The sequence below is a fragment of the Gorilla gorilla genome, chromosome 11 (genome assembly GCF_029281585.2).
Source record: "Gorilla gorilla gorilla isolate KB3781 chromosome 11, NHGRI_mGorGor1-v2.1_pri, whole genome shotgun sequence".
NCBI lineage: Eukaryota > Metazoa > Chordata > Mammalia > Primates > Hominidae > Gorilla > Gorilla gorilla.
Window position 1 is genome coordinate 75,487,044 of NC_073235.2, and position 19,835 is coordinate 75,506,878.

General features: G+C 38.9%; 1 protein-coding gene across 6 annotated transcripts in view; it reads left to right on the forward strand.

The window, feature by feature from the left end:
- The window catches only part of RAPGEF4 (Rap guanine nucleotide exchange factor 4), a 314,193-nt gene that overhangs the window by 259,203 nt on the left and 35,155 nt on the right, over nucleotides 1-19,835 (forward strand). For all 6 annotated transcript variants that reach the window (XM_019022605.4, XM_019022603.4, XM_019022604.4 and 3 more), the window contains 5 exons: nucleotides 3,384-3,462; nucleotides 16,599-16,749; nucleotides 18,488-18,576; nucleotides 19,301-19,331; nucleotides 19,553-19,631. In XM_019022605.4, coding sequence (XP_018878150.3) covers nucleotides 3,384-3,462; nucleotides 16,599-16,749; nucleotides 18,488-18,576; nucleotides 19,301-19,331; nucleotides 19,553-19,631 — 429 coding nt within the window. The remainder of the gene's footprint in view (nucleotides 1-3,383; nucleotides 3,463-16,598; nucleotides 16,750-18,487; nucleotides 18,577-19,300; nucleotides 19,332-19,552; nucleotides 19,632-19,835) is intronic.

Here is a 19,835-nt window from a genome sequence, read left to right on the forward strand (position 1 = left end):
CTTATTTTATCTTCTCATTCCAGTTTCTCATTTTATACATAGATTACCTGAGGTTTTTTATGTAGCAAATTAATTAGGGTATAGTAGATATAATCGTCAGGATCACTGGCTCCAGGCCAATTATTCTCAGGTCAATATTTGTTGAGTATCCTGTTGGGCAGACACTAAGCTAGATGCTTTGGACTAGGCAATGTGAACAAGGAATCATTCTCCTGCCTTCAGGAAGCTTATAATCTGTTAGAAGACATAAAGGAATGTGCACATAACTTGAATATAAGGCAGAATGTAGTTAGTGCTTCAGGGACACTGACTAGGTGAGGGATCTGGAAAAGTATCATGGAAAATATAGAGTGGCCCTGAAGGAGGCTGGTAACCAGTAATTAGAGACAGGGACAAAGCCATCCATACTAAGGGATAATATTAGCACTGATCTAGAAATAGACAGGGAAGAGTGAGTGGTCGGATTTTTACTGGACTATTGTATACGCAAGTTGGAAAATGAAGGAAAGGTTTAAGAATTGGGGTATAGATCTTAGAGAGTCTTAAACGTAAAGCCGGCTGGGTGCAGTGGCTCATGCCTGTAATCCCAGCACTTTGGGGGCCAAGGCGGGAGGATCACTGGAGCCCAGGAGTGTGAGGCTACAGTGAGCTATGATCATGCCCCTGCACCCAGCTTGCGCAACAACAACAAAAAGGTAGAGCCAAGCACTGGGAAGTGGTTAAAGATGTCTGAGCAAGAAGAACATGATAAGAACTATGCTGGAGAAAAGTTACTCCATATTTAGTATAGAGAAACTGTTGAAGAACCGGTTATGTGAGGATAGCTACCAAGAGCCATATGTAACCTCAAATAAACCAAATTTCCAGGACCATGGGTCAGGAAAAAATGCAGCTGATTTTTTCCCTCTGATTAACTGTTTGCCCAGAATGTGTGATTGCATAATGCAAGAATCAGCATCTTACCTAAAGTACGTATTGACTCAAAAAAATATATATTCTGGTACATTAGAGACTGTGGCATCTAAGGAACGAGCTATAAGATCTTTACCACCCATGAAGGGCAAGTATAGCCTTCCTTTCAAGTCACCTCTAAAAGAGATGGAGATTGGATTATTGCTGCTGCTTCTGCTTCTTTTTTTTAGTTTTGTTTTTTTCATTACTGTTCCTTGCAGAGCAGGGCTAACCCATGGGCAGTGTGCCAAGAGTAGCCTGATTATTCCTTCTTCATCAAAAAAATTAAAGCCTAGAAATCAGTGTATTCTAAGGCTGGTGTGTGGGATGTGATTCTTGACCCTTCCATTTTTGATGGTAGAGACTAGGCTAACATCATAATTTAATATTGAACTTCATTTCCTGCAGTTTTTCCTGATATTTTTTTCCTACAAGTAATGTTTATGCCTTGGAGATAAAGAACAAACCAGTATCTTTCTCGTAAATCAGAAATACAAATGTGCCTCCCTCCTGTCCTGGACACTAAATAATCCTAGGGTAGGTCCACGAAATTTGTGGATATACCAGAGTAGGAGACCTTTGGCAGTTATAGATTTACAGTACAGTAAGAAAGGTCAGAGTTACCGTGAAAGTTGTTTACATCATAAAAATGCACACTGCTGAATTTGACATTACACTCTCTTAATTTACCAAAAATCTGTTTTCTACCTGAGACCTATTAGTTCTTATATTTTTACTTTTAAAACCAGCATTAGTCATGGAGTGACTTGGTAAATCAACTTCTAGTAGGAAGTGATGTTTTAAATTAGTTCTTAAGCAAATTTTAACCTATAAATTAGATTTCCAGTGTTCATGTTTTTGATGAACTTACATTGGCAAAGTTTGAATCAGTGACTAAATGTTTAACCATTATTCTCATTTAAATATAAGTGATGAGTGTAATCCCAAGCTGTCATCACTCAGTGTCACCAGTCACCTTCAGTCTCATTATACTGAGAAGCAGAGAAGGTGCCAGACAGAAGAGTTGCTACATGTGAGGAGAGAGCCGGAAAGCCACACTGAAATGTGAGCTGAGTGGTTGGCCATGTTAACTGACTCCCTCCCCAGCCTTGGAGCACCCAAGTCAAGTCTCTGCTTTAGCAAACTTTAAACTACCGGATAGTACAGACTCCTGGGTGCATATAAGCAAGTATTACCTCCTCTATTCTCAGGAATATATAAAACATATCAAGATGGTGCTAGATGTTAAGCTCAGGCAAGCCAAAATCCTTTGGTACATTAAAAAAAATAGTTTCTTGCAGCCTCTGTCTGGCACCTTCTCTGCTTCTTCTCTGGCTCAGTATAACGGGACTGAAGACCTGGTGACATTGAGTTGTGACAGCTTGGTATTACACTCATCAGTTATATTTAAATGACTATGTATAATGGTTAAACCTTTAGTAACTGACCCAGACTTCACCAATAAAAGTTCATTAAAAACATGGACAACATTTGGCAATATAATTTATAGCATTAAAATGTACGTATTTCTCACCATTTTCCGTTTAAGATGAGCGTCAGAATCTCAGACAGTGTATTTCATGTTTTCCGGGAAATGTCATGGCATCTTGGGTTCCAAGTTCTGATGGGCGTAGTCCTGAGGTTTTTAGGTTTGCCTTCATGAGCTTTCCCATCTGGCTAGCCAGGGCATGTTGTCTGCAATGAAGAACCAGCATCAAATTCAATGACGAAGTAAATGAAGCTTATTTGGGGGACCTGCCTTACTTCTCTTGCCAACCCCCTGCTTCCTTACCTACAAAATAGTTTCACATATAGGACAGTCACCATTTGAATCCACCAGCTTCTGTTTTGTTAGCCTTTGTTTTGCTCTAGTTGTTGCTCACAGCCTTAATCTTGTTTTCTTTCTTTCTTTCTTTCTTTTTTTTCTTTTTTTGCTGCTTCTTTCTCCCCTCACCAATTCTCTGCTCTTACCACGTCCTGATTCTGTAATTCTATTGTCCTCCTACCTTTCATTGCTTCTTTTGGAAATAGGAGGTGAAAAAGACATAAAAGAGAAAGGATTTTGAAAAAACAAATATGGTATAGACAAAGAAACGACCATGTCTTCGTTCTGCATGTATGGTACTGCCCACGTGTGACCCTTTAAGTACACAGATTTTAAAATCTTTGGTGGCTAAGGTACCCAGTGCCGTTTGTACAAGGCTGTCTCTCTTTAAAATATTATACTTTTATTCCATTGTCATAAGAAACTGATTTTCATCTCAATCTCTGTCAACACCATTATTTATATGAAGTGCTTCCATGTAAAGTAAACTCATGCCCCAAACCAGTGTGTTAGAACAAATGACTAAGAACAAGTGAATGGATACTCTTGCTTTCCTAAAGATTTCCACAAGAACCTAATTTCTTTTTCTGTTTTTTTCCCCTTCCAGATTCTGTTTTAAATGACTTTATTATGATGCACTGTGTTTTTATGCCAAATACCCAGCTTTGCCCAGCACTGGTGGCCCAATATCCTTTTATTGTGATTGTAAATCCCTTTTCCCTCGAAGACAACCCCCCTTATCAAGGGCCATTCTTATCTCATCTTCTGCAGGTAAGTCATGGCCCAGGCAGAGTTGTGCATTCCACCCTCATCACATTGAAATGTGTTTTCCCACATTTCCCACAGTTTTCCACTGTACAGACTCTAGCTCTGCCTGGCAGAGGTCTGCTGTGCCATGTTTAAGGATTTCCTCCTTGTTACCTGTATTGGGCCATTCTTTCATTGCTATAAAGAAATACCTGAGGCTGGGTAATTTATAAGAAAAGAGGTTTAATTGACTGGCAGTTCTGCTAGGAAGTATCGTGCCAGCCTCTGTTTCTGGGGAGGACTTGGGAAACTTACAATTGTGGCTGAAGGTGAAGGGGGAGCAGGAGCGAGGTGGGGGAGGTGGCAAACACTTTTAAACGACCAGATCTCATGAGAATTCACTATCTCAAGGACAGCACCAAGACACGAGGGATCCACCCCCATGACCCAAACACCTCCCACCAGGCCCACCTCCAACATTGAGGATTACATTTCAACATGAGATATGGGCAGGAACAAACATCCAAACTGTACCATTATCTGTGCAGAGAAGTGTGAACCAGCTTACCACAGGAAGGTGATGCTGGCAAAAAAAAAAAAAAAAAATCCATTGCCTGGGAGGCAGGCTAGAAAGGGTTATGGAGAAGAACCTGGGAGTATTAGCAGGAATGGTTCCCTAACCTCAGAGACAGACTGTTCCCTGGCAGGGTGGACTGTGGTCGGCTTGTGTTCCTCCTCCGAGCTATGGTATTAAATTGCTAACCTGCTGAGATAAATACAAGTTATCACTGTAGGATAACTTTCTTTTCCCATTCATCCTCGTCCATCCTCTCCTCTAGATACCAAAATTTCTTTCTTTGTTACTACTTTTTATTATCATCTTACTGACTTAAAGACCCAAAATTTGAAATTCCAGTGACAATTCCTCTCTATAGCGTGAAGGCCAAGTTTATTTGGGACAGCTTTTCAACAGTGTTTGGAATGGCCCAGTTGATGCTGGTATGTAGCACAGAGCAAACATTCTCAGAAAATGGGAGTGGAATAAAAGAAGTGGGCATTATTAATAAGCTTCACACTCAATTTTGGGAGCATGTGAAAGTATATTCTAAGATTTTGTTTTATTTTTAGAACAACAAAAATTTAGACCCCAAATCACTTTGGCCCTTTTGAGCAGTTAAATATATTGAAGGAGAATGACTCTTTTATTCTTTCTTTTTTTTTTTTTTTTTTAGGAATTCAATGAATGTTGGCATGTTTTCCTCATTCAAGATTATAATTACCCTACCTGATTCTCATTTTCTTGTTCACTCATAATTCTCTTTGAAGTAAACAATGTATGAGGACAGGAGATTTGAGTTGAAGGTGCAACTCAGAGGCAGCTTCAAGAGGGAGATTTGTGTGTTTATTTGCCTGGAAACTGTTTTACCGAGTAATGATGGCTTAATGAGACTTACATACATTATATATTTTTTCTGGCACATACTCAATTTTTCTCAAGTAAAATGAACAAATTCAGGATGTCTGTGCTCTTTTAACTCCATACGCACTAATCATTATAGACCTTTGAGATTTGCTGGAAGGAAAAATAAAATCCACCATTGAGTTTAGACTTGGTTTTTTTTAGCAGATAAGCCTAAGGCAAACAAAACTCAAGGGCGAGTCAGCGAGTTCAGTGGGCCAAGGCCCGGCATCTTTACAACTCCAAGCCCCAAACACTGCGCTTGTCTTTTTTTTTTTTCAGATTCTAACTTCTTCGTGTATTAGCTTGTTCCCCTTCAAGAGTTGACTGAGAACATTCAAATCACTAACTTCTCTTTTTAAAATAGCGCTCTGGAGAGAAGGTCCGTTCCATGCCCATGCCCAAGTAGGGAGGAGGGGGAAAAATGATACTGGCAGGCAGGGAGAGGGGAAGGCAAGAAAGCAAACAGGCGTGGAAGAGCTGTGACATCAAATCTGACTTCTTTTGTCTGTAGACAGGGGAATCCAGGATGACTGGGTATAATCTGTATTAGCTAGGTCCCTCAGACCACCTGGCTCATATCTGGCCCTGTGGGAACTTAGATTCTCTTCACTGTTCTATTTTGAATCAGCTCTGTCTGTGTCAGGTGCATGCTAAGAGCATTGACCAATATTATACCACTCTATCCTGGCAGGATTCTATTGGGTTAGTATTAGCTTTGTGTTACAAATCAGGGTCCTGAAGTTACCCCCAGCCCCCACAAAAAAACAAAAAAGGAGTGGCTTGCCCAGGGCAAGTAGCTGAGTTCTCCAGATGATTCCAAACCTGGAGTTTGCCTTTTTTTTTTTCTCTCTCTCTTCACAACTTATTTATTTGAAAGCTTGTTTAAATTTTAATGATTCTGTAACCTTTAATTAGAGTTTAAGAACATTTCAAGACACTATATTGCATCATAAACTGCTTAACAGCACACCTGCAAGCAACAGGGATGTATAATGCAAACTTGAACAAGTGGTTTAACCCCTATGTTTTTAACGTGGGATATTAGGGATAGTAAAATACTTAACTATGCTTCATTAGTCAGTTGCTTTAGTGGAGTATTTTTAAAGTGCTTAACATCTGGAACTTTTCATAGCAGCCCTATGAAGAAGTCAGTATTTTTACTGCTATTTTTCTAAATCAATAAACTAGAATAATGAAAAATTATGAATTGCTCAGAGAAAGGTAATTACTAGCAGAGAAAAGATTTGAGCCCTGAGCTACTGACACGTATTTCTGTTCTTAATCCACATTGTGTGTCTCTTCCAGTTTTGCTTTTACCATGGAGAAAGATAGTAGAACTCTGCTGAACATTAATATATCAGGCCTTTTATGTGCTAATGAGAGAGACTCTCTATTCATTAGACACAGTTTGGACATGATTTGACCCAATGAATACAAGTACTTTATAATGAGTTTGAAAATCATATTTGTTCAATTTCTATACTTTTCATCTCCAGGTTCTTTAATCCTTTTTTAAATCTGCATTTAAAATTGAGTTCAATTTTCCTTTAGTCTTCAAAAGAAAATTAAAACCACCTGTATATAACCCTATAACCTCTCAGGTGTACTATTGCTAACCATTTTGTGTATATCCTTCCAGTCTTTTTTTCTATACATATAGATATATGTTTTTAAATGTAAGAATGGGATCATACTGTAAATAATTTTGTATACCTTTTAATTAAGCAATATTTTGTGACTATCTTTTTATGTCATTATTTTTCTATGCCAATTTTTCTAAATATAGATAGTTGTCATCCTTAAAAATAAAACATTCTCATTACAAAAAATTTTAATCACCACAAAAGGAGAAGAGAGCAAAGTTCACCTGGCATCTCACCACCATTAACAAATTTGTTTTTAAAATTTTAGAATTTATATATACATTTTTATGTTCATAAGATTTTATATAAATTAAATAATGTTACATGTGCTTTTTGGTAATATGCTGTTTTTCACTTGGTGGTATATTGTGAATATCTTTCCAAACTAATATATATATAGATAAAACTACATCATCTTTCTTTTCTTCTAGATATTTCCATAAACATTTACTGACTACTGGAAATGTGTCACATAGAGTACTGGGCAACAAGGGGGCAAAGATATGTGAGAAAGACATATTATCGTTTGTAATGACTATTATATTAATAGATACGTCATAATTATTTTCTCAGCCTCTACCTATTGGATATTTAGATTATTTCCACAGTTTTTTTCTTTTTTTTTTTTGCTATAACAAACACAATGGAGTGAATCAGCATCCTTCCAGCTAAATCTTTGCTCATGTATATGAAAATGTACACACTTTAAATTCCTAAAAATAGGCAAAGAATATGTAGTATGTTAATGCTTCTGATGTGTATTCCCAAATTACTCTCCTATTGTCTCAATTTATTGCTTTATGATTAAACTCTGCCATATTCTTGTTTGTACAACTCCAGGCTGGCCTTCAGTTTAGTAAGTGATCACAATGAAGTCAATACTATTTTGAATTTTAATAACTCTCTTTGATTCAGAGTATTTTCACATTATTTATCTTTCCAACACCAGTTCTCCAAATGTAAAGCAAAAAAGTCTGGTATATTATTTTTGTTGTTGTTGTTGTTGTTTTGTGTTTTTTTTTTTTTTTTTGAGACAGAGTCTTGCTCTGTCACCAGGCTGGAGTGTAGTATCACAATCTTGGCTCACTGCAACCTCTGCCTCCTGGGTTCAAGCAATTCTCCTGCCTTAGCCTCCCGAGTAGCTGGAACTACAGGCACGCACCACCACACCCAGCTAATTTTTTTATTTTTAGTAGAGATGGAGTTTCACCATGTTGGCCAGGATGGCCTCGACCTCTTGACCTCGTGATCTGCCTGCCTTGGCCTCCCAAAGTGCTGGGATTACAGGCATGAGCCACCACGCCTGGTATTTATTTCATTTCACATATAGGAGAAATCAAGGTACAGGGAGGTCTAATAACTGCCCGAGATCCTGCATATACTGGTAGACATTTGGAGGAAGTCCGTGTAGCACTGATGTAATGGACATTGTGGTTGATTTGCCAACATTCATGCCTTACTACTCGGTCATTCTAGCCACTCGTAGTAATTAGCCTCACTTGCCAAAGACTGGTTCTCCAACGCCAGACCCAAGCTAGACTGGGCCGATGGAATTCAAAGAGAGGCTTCCTGGGCTTTTGGGTGAAAACCTTTTTAACATTTAGGAGAAAAAAACAGGAAGCCTATAACCCCAATTGCCAGCAGCAGCTATCTTACAACCATGATGGGAATGAACCCCAAGATAAAGCTGAATGAGGAGACAGGAAAAACAGGGGTCTGTGATAACATCATTAGCATTTGACTGGTCCTGAAGCTTACTCTGCCAATAGATTATCTTTTTATGTCAATGAATGTAGGTGTTTGTTGTTTAGGACAGATTCTTACTGCAGCTAAAAGAATCTTAAGTATGAATGGCTGATATTTAAACTTACAGAAATTTTAAAACAGCAATAATTTTGGACAGATTTTTTTTTGTTAGTATACTAATTTTCTTTAGCTTAGTATTCAACACAAATTTTGTGCTTTTGGCCTGGAAATAATGAGTTTAGTTTCTTGAATTAAGAAGAAAAAAATATAGAACATGGATTTGCCACTAAGTTTTAGCTAAATCCACCTTTTCTGTGTTTCATCCCTGTATAGAAGCAAACACAACAGCTTCCCTCACTGAAAAATTAGGGTCCCTGTCATAAAAATCTTTGTGAAATTGATCTGGAGATGTCCTCTTTATAAGTTGACTTGGGTTTTATAAGTGGAACATTTATCAAAATCTGCTTTTCTTTTTGATGAAAGATTCACATAATAGCAGCAGGTTCATATTCTTTAAATGAAGCCAAGTTTTTAGGAACATTTTTTAGATTTCTAAGAAAAACTTTCAACTTAAATTTTGTTGAAGCCAGATTTTGTCATCATAGTCCCCATTTGATTCTGAAAAGTGTTTGATCCATATGTCACCGTCAGAGGAATTTGCTTCTGCAGATATGCAATTTGAGAGTTTGTTTCCATGAGGAAGACTTTGTTTGGTGATGTTATGAACATGATATGCTTCTTGGGAAAAAAATGACTGTCTTATCAGATATGCTAAAAAATATTTCATATACATGTTCTCGGCCTCATATCAACACTATGTACTCTTTTAGTCTTGTTTTTCACAATAGGGAAAGTGAGCTTGAGCAGCTAGATAATTTGCCCCTAGCTACATAGCTAGTAAATGTTAGAACAAGATTTGAACCCAAGCAGTGTATTGCATTAGGGCACGTCCTAACTGCTGTGCTATGAGTACAAGCCCTTGGCTTGAGACTTAAAAGGAGAATAGCCAGGAACTAGAGACGTCTAAAAACACAGAGGATTCTGAAAATCAGTGGGAAAAATATTCTGAGCAAGAAAATGGGAGATGTGTAAAGAAATTGATGGTACAGAAGGCGCTCCTATGAGCTCAAAGTTAATAGGTACACACAGACAAAGGAGCAGCCTGTGTGGATAGGAGTAACATCACAGACTTAAACCCAGAAATGCCAGGTCTTAAGAAAAATTCCACAACAGTCCATTGAAAATATTTTAAATGACTTCCAGAGAAGAATCAGTAATAACATTGGTGGCTAAGATTTACTGAATACTTAATATGTTTCAGATACATGTTTTACCTGTATTATCTCATTTCATCCTTGACAGCAATCTTATGAAGTTTACTGAGGAGGAAACCAAGGCTCTAAATGGTCAATTAACTTACCAAAGATCATACAGTTTTTATATAAGTAGGGAAGCCAGGATGGGACCTAAGTAGTGTAATTTCAGAACTTGCATTTTATGAACATGCCATATGAAGGAAGAAATAGACCCAGTGGTCAGAATGTCAGGCTGCTCCATAAAGACAAGAAGCCCAGATTATAGTAAAAAAAGCAAAAGCTCTGAAGTAAAAAGACCTGTGTTTAAGACCTGTGTCCTATAAGCTATATTACTCAGCAATTATGCTTAACCTCTCCAAGCCCCTTCTGTAAAATAGGGGTAATTATATGATATGGTCTGGCTCTATGTCCCCACCCAAATCTCATCTCGAATTGTAATCTGAATTTTAATCCCCATGTGTTGGGGGCAGAACTGTGTGGGAGGTGATTAGATCGGGGGGTGGCCCCCCATGCTGTTCTCATGATAGTGAGTGAGTTCTCATGAGATCTGATGGTTTTATAAGGGGCATTTCCCACCTTCGCTTGGCACTTCTCCTTCTTGGTGCCATGTGAAGGACATGATGGTTCCCCTTCCACCATGACTGTAAGTTTCCTGAGGCCTCCCCAGCCCTGTGGAGCTCTTTCCTTTATAAATTATCCTAGAGTTGAGCAGTTCTTTACAGCAGTGTGAGAATGGACTAATACATTATACTTGCCCTACCCACTTTACCAGGTTGTTGTGAAAATCAAATGAGGTTATGTGTGTGAACATACGTTATAAACCTTAAAGTCCCATATATATGTTGCTATTATTATTATACCATCAGGAGAGGAATATGGCATGTTATAAAGAATATACAAAAGCTTTGTCTTGTCAGTGGGCAGATGACCCCCAAAGTTTGTTTTCAGCTGCAAGCAGAGATCTTGTATGCAAAGCAGGGTTTTAAAAAACAACAACATTGAAGAGTATCAGTTTGAATGTTGTTAAGTGTTTTATAAATAGCTGCATAATTAGCATGTACTTACTGCAAAAAGTATACATAATATTTTATTCCCTGTTGTAGGCTGTAATGAATCTGCTGCCTCTACGTCCTGGGAGGTTTTCACTTACTTTCCCCATGATAATTTTAATACATGGAACCATTATTAGCTGAATTAAGAATAAGTAAATGAGCAGTTAAAAAAAAGTACAGAAAAATTACAGGTGCCTGTGGTGAGTAAGATAATAACTAGGTAAAAATATATGAAATAATTACAGTGTTTGAACGGCAGAGCCGGCATGAGGAAAATGACTCAATGGAATATTAAGCCTGATGTTGGCAGGGTAGAAAAACTGTAGCCTACACTGTGGCCTTCACCTCTTCTGATTCTCAGCCCTAAAACCTCGCTGCAAACAGATCCAATCTGCTCTCAGTCACATGTACACAATGCTGAAGGAGGTGGTTCAATTCCGAGAAGATTTAGTCACTCTGAAAGTTTGTCATCCTGTAGATTAAATACCCAATAACTGAAAGATTCTATTTAAAAGATGTACCAGATGTTTTACAATTAAATTCTTTATGAACTTATTTAGAATGTACCTCTGATCTGTATTTGACATCTTGACAAGATGGGATTCCAGGTAACTTAATTAAAGGCTCTTAAATAGCTGTGATATTTTTAAAGGTTTTTTGTTTTTTTAGAAAAGTGCATTAGATACAGCATTCCAAACAGTGCAAATAAATTATCTGTAATCAGTTGATAAAAAAAATTGAAGGCTTTTGTGTGCCCAGTCTTTAGCTAGAAAGTGCAGAAATTAACAGTGAGTTTACGACCTCGTTCCTTCTGTTAAGGATTTTGATTTAATACTTCCAGATGGTGAGAAATACTTTATTACAGTTTAAGTATTCCTAATCTGAAAATCCAAAATCCAAAATGCTCCAAAATTCGAAGTTTTTTTAGCTCTTATACCAGTAGGTATAATGCAAACATTCCAAAATCCAAAAAAAAAATCTGAAATCCAAAACCACTTCTGGTCCCAAGCCTTTGGGAAAAGAGATACTCAACTGTGTAAGCAAAACTTCAAGTTGGAATTTGAATGATCAGATTTAACAGTGTCTGCTCAGTCGCAGTGAGCCACTGCTTTCCTAATTGACAGGTATTAAACTATAGCAGATGGGATCTCGTTCAGGTATTAACGATTTCTGTGCCTCTCTATCAGATTATGAAGGCTGTAATAGTTAACTCTTGATTTTCTGCCTGTGCTTTGTTATCAGGATTTGGGGGATCAATTTCTACATCTCAGATGGATTTTCCTATTTCCCAACAAACTTCAAAGTCATCTGACTCTGCTGTATAATCTATGTTTGCATAAAGAAAGTAATGTTAACATCAGACAAAACACAACAACATAGGTAAAAAGAGTACTGGGGAGGAAAATAAGAGAACTGAGTTCTAGTTCCAAGAATTCCTTTGATAAATTTGGAAAAATCACTTAAACTCATTCTGCCTCAGTTTTCTTACCTCTAAGGTGATGGAGTTGAAGGAAATGTAATCAAAGGGCTCTTGAAACAGAGATCCTGTGATTCCATGACTTACCTGAAATCAACTCAAATGTGTCAGTGATAAGTTTGGCCACTTAAATTATATGGCCTTTCCTTAATGGTGTTTAAAATACTAATTCAGTAAGTAATTTTAGATTGCCTTACAGACTTTTAAAAAACTAGAACTTTATGAGATATAGGAACCATGTTGTCTTTCTGTATCTCTTTCCCTATGAGTTCAGGCAGCCATATTGCTTCTTTCCTGGACCCAACTGTCATATCATGAGTCATGGCCTTATTCAATAAAAGCACTTCTTGATCATGCATTATTCCAATTTTAGCCAGAGATGGCTTCTTCAACCTTCCTGATGTGTCTGAATTTATGAACATGCTGTATTTGAAATGTTACTCTTTTTAGATTGCACTTTTGACATCATATTGAGACAAGGGAACTAGTAGGATATTCTTTATTCTTTGGCTGCTACCTGAAGGGAATATAGTTTTTCCCCCTTCCTACCTTTTTTGTAGGAGTTAAATAAAATCTAAAAATTACAAACTTTCTAAAAGCCTGGGGGGATTGTTATGGGAATGAATAGAAACGTCAGCGTCTGATCTGTAACCATTTCAGGTATAATCAATTGTATACAAAGTTCTCTGTGTGTTTCTTAAGAACCTGATTCAACAGACATTTCAGAAAGGGAACCCTATGTGTTGCCTCTGGAGGAGCAGAATCCTTTAGCAATGCCTGGATTCAGCTATAAAAGAAGTATCACCCCCACCCTCACTTTAGTAAATAAACATCCATGAGGGGACAAATGAGACTTTGTGAAATGAGTCAGCGCTTCCTTTTATTTTCCCAGGGGTAAAAATACTGAACTTTCATGAGAAAAGGGAGAAAGCCTTTCCCAGTCCCTCCGGATTTGGTCAATTCTATCTCCCTAGAGGCTGTGGGGTTCTTCATCAAAGACAAGGGGTGCTCAGCCCTGGTGACTAAACATGCTGAATCAGCTGCGGGAACCTTGGAACTTCAGCGCGCGCGCGCGCACACACACACACACACACACACACACACACACACACACACACACACACACACGGAATCTCTTTCCCATTAGGCTTTTTGCTTTCCAGATGCATTTATTCCTAATAATTTCATGAACCCAAGCACTAAGGTCTAGTTGCTATAGCTGCTGGTTAGGATAGTGGGGGTGGGAATAGTGGAAAGAGCCCTGTCTGAATTTGCAAGCCCTGCCATTTATTCACTCAACAACCTTGGCCAGATCTCTTCTCTCTGAATCTCCTTTTCCTCACCGGTAAATATTTCCTCCTCGGGTTTGTAGAAAGCATCATTTGATAGCATAAGAATATTGAGTTATTTTATGAATTGTAAAGCTCTATACACATGTTATCATAACAAGTAGGAAAGAATCTTTCCTCTCTCTCTCTCTCCCCCCACTCCTCCTTTCTCTCTTACACATGTGAATACCTCCTTTCCAACGTGTTGTGCAATGTAATATTTCAGATGAATAGGACTGTGCCCATTGTATCACCAGAACCTAGCATGGTGCTTTACTCAAAGTAGTCTGTTAATTAATAATTAGTGAATCAATTGGATCAATTTGAATAGTTTCTTTGCCTAAGTACTTGTAAAGCATTTTGATGTATTTTCTCTGAAAAGCATATTAATTCATTTGAAAATATATTTATTTCTTAAAAACCACATTAGCAGACTCCGTCTCAAAAAAAAAAAACCACATTAGCACCTTAATTGTCCTATCTTGGGGTTATTTTTCTAAATTGAGGCTAAGTGTTCACCACTCTATTACTACCAGCTCAGTAAAAGCTTCCCTTTCCTCTCTATGCTGTTTCCATCTTTGAGTGATTCAAAATATGCTCATGTTGCATGTGTAGTGAAATATTTTTAAGATCGTAGTTTATAGAGTAACTTAGGGCACAGTGTGACATTCTTTTAAATTGGCATGATCTGAGAGAGAATTAAATTTGCTCATTTTTCACAGTACAAGGCCATCAGAAAGGTTGTCTTTCACAGGCACTATCACTTAGACTTAGAAGAGGGGCTAGAGGGAAGAAGCCTAGCCTCAGGTACCCGGTGAGGAACATGCATCGTCCATAGTGGCATCAGGATATTTGGGACAGCAGTCTAGGGAGCGAGCCCAGCCTAATGGGAGCTTTGACACATACCATACTCAGAATTCAGAATCTCCACTGACTCTTACATTTATAGGGGTTGGCATTCCTCAGCCCACACCCCTACTCCCCACCTTGGCCATTCTTACTTTCTCCATTTGGCTCCTATGCCATGGAAATGAAAAAGATAGCACCTGCCAAAGCCTGATGTCATCCAAGTTTCTGCACAAACACAAGTTACCATAAAACTAAACCAAAGAAAGCACAATGGCAAGGTAGCATTGTATTTTCATTATGTTAGTTTGTGGCACCTACCTGATTCTCCTTCGGTTCACCTTGCCTTAGCGTTGTTAAATGCGGTAGCTGAAAGAGAATTTGGAAATGATTTCTTCTCACCTCCTCATTTCATGGAGAGTAAATGGAAGTCTACAGTGGCTAAGTGACTTACACAATATCACGTAGCTAAATGGTGGCAGCTAGAGGACTTGAACCCAGATCCTCCCACTCTTGGGTGAACCAGTACATATTTTTCAATCAGTCAAGACTTTCCTATTTGGTACCTACCATGCATCTGACTATGCTCCTACGTGCCATTAAAAAATGGTCATAAAATATAATGTCCAGCATTGCAACTCTTTGGAAAGAAAAACTCAGTTATAAATGCATGCAAGCAAGAGACCAAAGAGTTAATCAGAAAAGAAATAATTTTCACATAAAGCGATCTTTCTTCCTTTCTTTATTGTGAGCTGAGAGAGGATTGTAGCAATACAGGTTGAGCAATTTTCTTTTTTATGAATCTTGTGCTCAATTTATGAAAGCCATTTTGCAACCCATTTACATGCAGTAAACCTTTGCTTTAAAGTTCTGTCATTTACCTTGATCATGATTATTTATAGTCCTTTTAGACAAGGCTCTTTACTGGTTTAGCTCTCAAGCACAGCACTGTCACAAGCCAGTTTTCTACGTCTTTCAAGGCAGGGTAGGAAGCTAAGACAGGGCCAGTCTTGTAGCTCGCTGTGAGGAATGGGGGCGTTGGGTAATGGGAAGAACACTAGTTGGCATCAGGAGTCTTGCATTCGCAACCTCTGCACTCTCACTCTGTAATCCTGGCCATTTATGCTTCTTTAGTTTCAGTTTGTTCACTTATAGAAATGGAGCGACACTTTCATCACAAGGCTATAAAGTGGAGTTGAACTGAAGTACTTTGTGTGCAAGTTATATTGTAAATTGTGAAGAGTAAGTTGTTTTATGAACTAATTATCTATAATATGAACTATAAATCATTGAAAAAGGAATGGTGTGTCCAACCTAAAATATTTCTTGATTACCTGTGATGTTGTGCCTCCTGTAGTGCATACAAGAATGGACCAGGGACCTTTACTCTTGGCACATAGGAGACCCTCAATCAGTACTTGTTGCATTAATGAATAAATACGGTTTCTGGGTGAAAGTCAGTATCCTAGGCATAGTGTAGAATACAGGACAAATGACCATCATCCCAAGCCTCAAGGTGCTTACAATTAAGATGGTAGCCATAAATGTGCAAAGAGCCAGTAAGGTAAGTCGTGGTTCTACACAAGAGAAGAAGGTATGGTGTAAAAAGTGTGTCTGAGGCCCTCACCAGAGAATTGGTACAGCAGGAGCCTTTCCTCTTCCTACCTCTGGGTGAGTTTATCTACCTCCAGCCTCACTTGCCCTCCCATGCACTCTTCGTATCAGCCATGGTCCCAGCAGGACTAGATGCCCACTTGGAAGGGTTTTACTGAAATGCATGTAACAAAGGGGATTACAGAGATTCGGGCAGAATTTTGGAAACCAACAACGGGTGGAAACGCACCCAGAGAGAAGCAATGGCAAGAAACATTACCACCCAGAGTAGCAAAGGGCAAGGCAGATACTGGCAGAGAATGATAGCTAGAGCTAGACACAAGAATCCTTGTCCACACCAAGTCCAGGAGGAGTCTGTGAAAGTCTAATCCCTTGGGCAACTATCAGGCCAGAGTCAGCAGGAGTAAACAAGGAATTGCATGCATTTGGCACAGACACTTTCTGTGGGGTTTTTCATGAGGGCCTAGGGGAAGAATTCTATCCATCTAAAAGCCTGGCTTTCTGAAGCTGGGATCTGTCACTCTTTACCTTTGAAAGTAGCATGTGAAATGAGTGTGAAATGGCTCAATTTCTTCCTTGACTCCTCGGCACCTACCATGCACAGCCTTCACAAGGTACAGAACAGGAGAAAATGGATTATGCCCTCAACAATAAGAGGCGAGTCATCCGCCTGGTTCTACAGTGGGCTGCCATGTATGGAGACCTCCTGCAAGAGGATGATGTGTCTATGGCCTTCCTGGAGGTAGGCAGGGGTCATCTCTTCCAAGAATACACTGTTGTCCTGCAATACAGGGACCTACTTATAGGCTCAGCAGCTTCCCTGGAGAGAATGTAATTGCAAATGCTAGACTTTGTGAACACATTCATTCATCAGAAAGGAACTACAGAAAAAGTAAGGAAAAAATTTACCCATTATTCTGCCATTCTGACTCCATAATGGGTAGCATTTTCATGTATTTTCATCTAGTCTCTTTTTCTTTGTATGTTTTATCTTGTAGTCACGTAGCACCCATCATTCTGTAGGCTGCTTTTTCCATTTATTTGATATAAGGATTTTTCTGTCAGTACAGTCCTTATAATAAAAATTTCTTTACATCTCCTGAAGTAATCAAAAAAATTTCTAATGACCATTGAGTAGCCATGTCACAGATATATTTATGTGTTCCCTTATTGTTGAGTGTTCACATCATTTCCAGTTTTCACCTTCCTAGAATAGTAGTACGGTAAAAAGTCTTGTGCAAGTGATTCTGTCCTTGATTACCTTCCTAGAAATGGGATTACTAGATCAAATGGTAGATATTTTTGAGTGGAGTGGAGCAGATCATTTATTTAGGAATTGCTAGAACCGGAAATGGTAGGCTGTGAAAGTGGTTGATAAACACTCTTGAAAGCTGCACTTCCCCATTCCTTCCCGTAGCTCTAGCCCCAAATTACAGCACTGATCCTGACATTTAAGCTCAATTAGTCACTCTCCCCTCCAAAATTTGGATGAAGACCTGACTTCTGTTCAGGCAAAAGGCAATGTTACTTCCGTTTCAAACTTTTTCAGTCTGTGTTCTAAAATTATAAATTATCCAAAAGAAACATACACCGTCTCTCTTTTCTATTCATATCATTTCACAGCCAGAGGGGCGAGGCAGTGAGGAAAGATGGACCGAGAGCATCCCTCCAAGCTGAGGAATGAAGTATTTTGAAAATGTGAGGAATGGCGGTAGCTTGGGGTCATACATTGACTCATGGCCTCTACCCACTGAGTACAGGACCATTTTGTAGATGAACTAAAGTGGTGGTGAAGCTGGCACTGCCATGGTTCTCACCTTCTGCTGCAGAGCAGGCACACCTACAGCTGCAGGGTCAGGACAGTTCCCAGAAGGGCATCAGAGAGTCCTGAGTTGGTGGCACAAACTCAGCATAAATTCGCTACAGTGCTGAAGACCATGCTGCATCTTACCACCAACCATGACCCAGAATGAGTGACACCTAGTAAATAAACAATACATACCAAAATAACGTGAAAATGAACATTAAAATTCTCCTGAAAAAAATGAACTAAAAAAAGCACTCTTTTGTGGACTCCAAAATGACCCATTTCAAAACATTGGCTTTCATATAAATATCATATAAACAGTTCACCTGCAATTTACTTTGAATTGAATTTTTATTGTTGTAAAATAGATATCTAATATAAATTTTCCCATTGTGACCATTTTTAGGTGGATAGTTCAGTGGCATTCATTTCATTTCTGATATCCGTGCAGTCATTGATTGCCACTATCTATTTCCAAAATTTTTTCTCATGGCCAATTTTGAACTTAGACATAGTGTAACATTTTCTTCTTTGTTCTTCCTCCAGTCCATGAAGCCATGGTCTGGAGATGCTGGTGAAGCAGATGACACAGGGACACATCTTTATTGCTCTTGACAGAATCATGTGCCTTTTGCAGTTCTTGTTAAAAGCCTGTGACTTTTGCCAATTACAGGAGTTTTATGTATCTGTATCAGATGATGCCCGGATGATTGCTGCCCTCAAGGAGCAACTGCCAGAGTTGGAGAAGATTGTCAAGCAAATGTAAGGAAGGGCTTGACTTTGGGGGTGTGCTTTCATCAAGTAAATCTCAAAAAGTCCTTTGCCCACAAGAAAGGTTAAAGCTGGTCTTTCCATAGCCATGCCCCGCTTGATTTGATTTAAGCAGACTGGGCTGAGGGCATAGGTGGTGCAGTAAGGCCAGAGGAACAGACGGACTGAGATTCTGTTCATTCTGTGCTAGAGGGCTGCCAAAAGATAGCCTGGGAAAGAAAAGATCCTCCTGGGTGGAGTCCAACTCAATAAACCTGGGTCCCTTAGGTTCAAGGCAGTGGTATTGCCAGCGGCATTTAAAGAAAGTTTGAGGGCAATTACTTATATGGAAAATTCACTAACTGCTGCCAAAGCTGTTGGTGGTGAATATTTGTGTCCTCTCAATGAACCAGAAGGTTTTCACATGCTATTACTTGAACTATAGATTAAATGCAGTATCAGAGAGTGAGTGTGCTGCTAGATAGACTTTGAAAGCTAGAAATCCTGGCTTTGAACATCGGTTCTGCCAGGAATCTGCCTGTGACAAGAGCTGATATCTTTGCTGTCTACCCTTCTGCTTTGATCTATTACTATTAAAATGAGGAAGCTCATATTGTCTCCTGAAAGGATTCTGTGATTGTGATTTCATTTTCTAACATAAGATTAGTTATATACAAATAAGGCAATTTAATAGTAGCAATGGTATTAAATAATGTGCTTTCTCTACTTCTCGTAGCTCAGAAGATGCAAAGGCACCACAAAAGAAGGTAGGTGGCATGAACTTGCATTCTCTGTCTGTGTCCTGTAGAATTACAGTTCCCCAGAAATATTATATTGCAGTATACATAAAAGTGATTTCTTTTTTGTAGACGCGAAATATATTGTCTTCATTTCTTGACTCTGCTTGCTTCTCAGATGTGTCTTCTCTGAGATGCTAGCGTGCATTGGTCATTGTCCCTTATGGCACTTGCTGTGGTTGTTTTTACAGCACAAGGTTCTTTTGCAACAGTTCAATACGGGTGATGAGAGAGCCCAGAAGCGCCAGCCTATCCGCGGCTCTGATGAAGGTGAGAACTGTCTTCCAACTAACTTGTAGTTGTATAGATTATTTAGTCAGGATAATGGTAAGCATCATCTTGGACCCACAGAATAGCTTCTTTTGAAGATGCCCTGTTGCCCTCCAGATGGTTTGCTTGGAGGTGCCCTTCAGTGGCCCGATTATTTATGTCCTTAAACTCTTGTGCCTGAAGCCGAGATGCCTGTCTACCCTT